Here is a 5,397-nt window from a genome sequence, read left to right as displayed (position 1 = left end):
AGTTACAGTAGTGCAGCTTTTGCATGTTCATAAGCCCTTCCCTCAAATTAGATTGAACCTTAGGTGCTATGTATAGTGTTAAACTTCTAGTGTCGGTGTAGAGAAATGAAATGGAAGTAGCTCCTGCTTTATTGCATTCCATTGTTGAATTGGGAAAAGTGGACAGAAAGGAAGTAGTTGCATCAAAACTGAAAAAGTAGGCAATCACTCAGAGTTCTTTTCAAATTACAGTTAGCAAAACTTACTACTGTGAAGGAAGTAGCAATTACAGTCATGCACTAGTTGTAGAAAATGAAACCATTTTCTTTAGTTAACAACTGTTCAGTTATAAAATTGTTCACTTTATTATTGCAGATGATGAACAAAACAAAATGGAAAGCTCTTCATCCAGTTTAGACAGCTACTTCCCTGAAATAACCAAGGTAGTGTATTCTTCTGCTGTAGCTTGTATCAGTGTTTGGCATCCAAAAATAACTATTTGTTTCTGTCGTGGAGGCACTTGGTATCCTATTAAGTTCTTACTCTGAGTTCTGTGTCATGGGGGTTGTCCTCCTAGCACTTACTACTTTATAAAGTTCCTAAATTCAAGTTCCCAGTTTCTACAAGGTTAACTCCTCTGCAAGACCATGAAAGTGTAGTACCTTGTTCCATGTACTAAAGTATACTTTGGTTAATTGGTTATTAGCCAGATAAGTGCTTTGGTGTATAAATAAAATGCTGCATGCTTAATTGGCTGAATTATGAAGTTGGCTTGCTTCTCAAGTAATATTTACCTTTTCTGAACTTCCGAAATGATTTCCTGTCAACTTCCCATATTTCTGAACTTGTGACTTAAAGCTGTGAGCTATGGGACTCTTCAGTCTGGAGAAGCACAGGCTCAGGGGTGACACGATGACAGCCTATGAGTATATAAGGGACGTGCATCAGGATCTGGGGGAACACCTGTTCACCAGAGTGCCCTAAGGGGTGACAAGGTCCACTGGTCACAAACTCCTCCAAGACCGTTTTAGGCTGGACATAAGGAAAAACTTCTTTATGGTCCTAGCCCCCAAGACCTGGAATACACTCCCCCCAGAGGTGGTGAAAGCACCTACTTTGAACTTTCAAGAAACGCTTGGACACTTGCTGGGATCCTTTGACCCTAACTGACTTCCTGCCCTGGAGCAAGGGGCTGGACTTGATGATCTTCCAAGGTCCCTTCCAGCCCTAATGTCTATGAAATCTATAAACTTGTATTAGACCAACTAAAATACTTGGAAAAAATCTTTTTTGCAAGCTTTTGGGTACAAACACCCTTCTTCAGGAAGAGGAAGTCTCTGCAGTTGTTTTGTGCCCTTCCTGCATTGGGATAGAGTAGAAATCCAGAGGCCAGTGTGCAAGAATGTCAGTCAGTGAAAATGCAAATTGTGGCAGACAAATGGGTGAGAAACAGGCAGGGTGCAGGCATGGGGAGTGTTGATCTGGTGGTGAGATGCAGCTGGTAAATAGTAGAGATGTTACCTGGGGTATCAGATGTTAAGCAAGTTATGTGCCATAAATCCAATGTCTATATTTAGTCCATGTTTTTTTGTATCCAGTAGGTTGATGAAGTGAAGTTCATAGGCTCATCTCCAAAAGGTGTTTTTAAATTCCCTTTGAGGATTAGAACTGACAGATTGGAGAGAGAGTGGTTATCTTGTGAGAAATTTGCCTCTATATTTCTCTATGTCCCCACATACTCTTCCTGGATGGGATAGAATAGAAGCCTCTGGCCCATCCAGAGTACAAAACAACTGCAGAAGCTTACTCTGCCTGAAGTAGGGTATTTGTACCCAAAAGGCTGCAAAGAAGATTTTTCCAACTATTTTAGTTGGTCTAGTAACAGATATTTGTTTTCTAGGTCTTCTTAAAAGCAAATTAGCTCCTTATATGCATATGTGTTCAGCATTTTAAATATTTACATTCATGTAAGTTCCATTTGCACTTTTATCCTGAAGTACATTAATTGGCTCAATTGAAACCAGTTGAATTTGACCAAGGAAAAAAAGTAGCAGCAGCAATTTCCACGAGTGTTTCAGCTCTCAGGAGACTGACAGTATGAAAAACTTTCCATCAGATGTAGCTTATATAAGGCTATAATGTACGTTAGACAGCAAAGTATGCTTACATGTTAAAGTTTTGAAAGGGAATTAGATGGTGAATTCCTAAGTGTTACTCATTGCGTTACTAGTGGGGGGGGGGTTCGTTGCATTGCTATTCTGCTGTTATTTTGTAAGTATACACTGGCAAGCTACTGCTCAAAACCACTCATTCATACTACCCCCTGCTTATAGAATAAGTTCAGAATGATATTGGAGCTATTATAGAAAATTATTTTCTGTGTATAGAAGTAAAGCTGTTATACGTTGCAGCCCAAAGTAGGAAAAGCCAAATCTTTAACTCTGTGGGCACGTCTACAAATGCAGTTAATGCGTTTGAATCTACTGTGCAATAAATTCAGCTGCATTAAACTGCTCCTGGCCTCACATCTCCACGTGCGCCCAGGTCAGGAGCAAGTTGAGCCCAACGAACAACCTAGTCCGACTCTCGGGTGGCTTCCAGCCATGCGGGTCTTTGGGCAATTCTCCAGGTTCAGGTGGGAGCTGGCCCTGAGCTCCACGCAGTTGGAATGGAAATGAAATTATCTAGACTGAGGCCCTATCAACATTAACATAACTAGTTACTTCAGGTCTCTAGAATGGTGCAAGGGAAAATTTGTATTTTAATCTGTGAAAAACCTATTTCATCTTTCATATCTTCCATAACCTTTTTATTTTCCATATAAAATCTCAAAATGAATGTTCAGAACTCTAGATGACTTTGGAATGTAGTTTTTGTTAGTCTATTTAGCAACTTTCATATTAAAACATTTTAGTGCTAGAAATGCTAATTCCTGTTCTTTGAATTTTTGTTGGACGTTGCATTGGCTCTTTTTCCTATATATTTGTTTCAGTATCTTTTCTGGTAGGTTGTCTGGCAGATGCATTTATCCATTCCACTTTATATTTTTGTTTCCTTCAAAATAATTCTCCAGAATCTCTTGTTTCTTCTGTCCTAATCTTGTTCCTCCTTGCTAGTTAAAGAAGATCTTGTGCAACTTTGTTTGATATTTTCCTTCTAGAAATCTAGGGGTTTTTTCTTATTCAGAGACACAAAAAAACAACTAATTTCATAACTTTTCAGTATGACACTAGCTGAACTTTGACTAAACTAAGTCTACTGTGTCAGATTCTCTGGGGGTCTTTAACCTCAGTTTTTCACCTGCATCATATTTCAGTTTTAGTACACTGAAGCTTGCTGTAAATGATATATTGATCTATTGCTTCCTCTGTAACAAGATGCCAGGCAACTTCATGTAAGGCCACTGGACTTTCTTTACTTGCTAATTGGCACTCTGCTTTTCTTTTTACATCCAATTCTTCTGTTTCCTATCACTGCCTTTTTTCTTGTAATAGAATTATTGCCAAACAGGATACAATGAACAGGAAGACTGTTTTGGTACAAATATACTTTACAGTACTCAACATATGCTTCTCCTAATGTTGTATGTTAACCTTTTAAACTGGTACCTTAGGCTTATGGCATTGTTATAGTAACAGGTGTTACATGCCTCAACATTTCCAGTAGTTTTTTAAAGGCTTTTATCACTATTAAATACTAACATCCTAGATGACTCTTATTTAATTCTAGAGATCAGTACTTAACTACATGCAGTGGGTGTGACAACTTCATTAATGTAACTTTCCATTCTCCCATATTTTAGGAAATTGCTGGGGATGGGTGTCCAAATGCCTAGAGAGCAGAGAAACATTTAGGGGTATTTTATTATTTTTAATGCTTCATTTTATCTGTAAAATAATAGGAGCTTTTGGTAGGTGCCTATTTACCTCCCATTGCCAGAATTTTTGAGTACCTCACTATTTTTAGTATTAATCCTCACTTCAACCTTGTGAGGTAGAAGTATTACAATTCTCATTTTATAAATGTGGGGAGGGAAGGCCCTCTGGAGCTGTGTTGATTTTACTTCAGCTTTTGCCCAGTAAGTGGCAGGAACTGCTCTTACCATATTTCTCACATATATAATGTGCACACCAATTTCCAGCAGCTGCTTCTTAGGGGAAAAACTTGTGTTGCATGTGATTAAAATACAGTATATCTTTTAAGTGCTGTTCATTTATTTTGTCTCCTCTCCACTGTCTCCCTTTCACTAATGTAAAATAGTGGCCAACCTTTAATTTCCTTTTCTTGCATGTCCAAATGCTTCATGTGACCAAAATTGAACTCCTGATCTTTCCCTCAAAACTCTTCAGTGTCTCCCCTTTCTCAGTCACTGGATAAAACCCTAATATCCTCTCAGTGCTTTAAGTGTATGCATTTTTTTCCATTTTTGACTGACTTGTTTCTTCGATCTGCCTATCTTGTGTCTAAATCCTCCTTTTCATTTTTGCACAGTGGCTAAGTACAAACACTACACATGAACAAGTAAAAGTGGGAAACCAATCTAAATCTGTAATGGAACAGAAGTTTAGTGCATATAGACAGGTTTAAAAATGGTGGAATCCGGTCTAAGATAGACCTGGTTGGATATAGTATCAGATTTAATTGATTTAGATTAGACCGGTCTATCAGACTTCTGTCTTCAAAGTCCAGATTTCCTTTTTGCTTACACCTCCAGAACTTGAGCTGATAGACCTTGGCTAGTGTTGAAGTGCCTACAGTTTCAGACCCCTCAAGTCCCCTCAAGTGCATTCAAAATACTTCCGTCACAGTTGTCTCCCTAGCTTATCATCAGGGATCCAGGTTGAATGCAGACTTTCTCCTTTATAGGAGAAAAACCTGGGAAACTGCAGGTTTCCCCTTGCAGGCTAGCAGCATTCCAGCCTGCAAGGGACTGCTTGGGGCTGGGGAGAGTGGGAGAAGGCTGATCGGATGCATGGGGCACCATGTGTACGTGTGAGTGCGACCACATACATGTGGCCAGCAATACAGCCCTAGGCAGTGTGATAGAGAGCAGCTCCCCCACCTGACTGCAGGTAAGTTTATGGCAGGGGGGCATAGGCAGTGCATGGCAGGAGGGGGTGAGGTGCGCGGATTGAGGCGGCGGTTCATGCCAAGCCCCCACAGTGAGGAGGGAGTGGGGCAGGGTTGGCAGCTGGGGCTGGGGGTACTCGTGAGCCAGGACAGTGCATGGGGCCCAGGGCCAGATCAGGAATGTGTAGCTATGGAGTCCAACCAGGGAGCAGGATGGGGCCCCAGGCAGCTTGCTGGGGGTGTGGGGGGCTGGCTCTCCACCACTTCATGCACTCCCAGGACAGGGTCAGGAACCATAGGTGATGCACTGGGGAGGCATGGAGGGGCACATGCCCCCCCCCCCCCCCC

The 5,397-nt window shown here is 41.0% G+C and overlaps 1 protein-coding gene across 6 annotated transcripts in view; it reads left to right on the top strand.

The window, feature by feature from the left end:
* The window catches only part of DOCK9 (dedicator of cytokinesis 9), a 222,893-nt gene that overhangs the window by 67,731 nt on the left and 149,765 nt on the right, over nucleotides 1-5,397 (top strand). For all 6 annotated transcript variants that reach the window (XR_002098921.1, XM_019524534.1, XM_019524533.1 and 3 more), the window contains exon 9: nucleotides 355-422. Coding sequence is in view for 5 of the 6 variants with exons in the window: in XM_019524534.1 (XP_019380079.1) it covers nucleotides 355-422 (68 nt within the window). In the remaining variant the exon portion in view is untranslated. The remainder of the gene's footprint in view (nucleotides 1-354; nucleotides 423-5,397) is intronic.

The sequence above is a fragment of the Gavialis gangeticus genome, unplaced genomic scaffold (genome assembly GCF_001723915.1).
Source record: "Gavialis gangeticus isolate Ggan-Ray unplaced genomic scaffold, GavGan_comp1, whole genome shotgun sequence".
In the NCBI taxonomy this organism is placed as follows: Eukaryota; Metazoa; Chordata; order Crocodylia; family Gavialidae; genus Gavialis; species Gavialis gangeticus.
The sequence above is the reverse complement of the archived record's forward strand: the minus strand, read 5'-3'. Positions and strand labels throughout refer to the sequence as shown.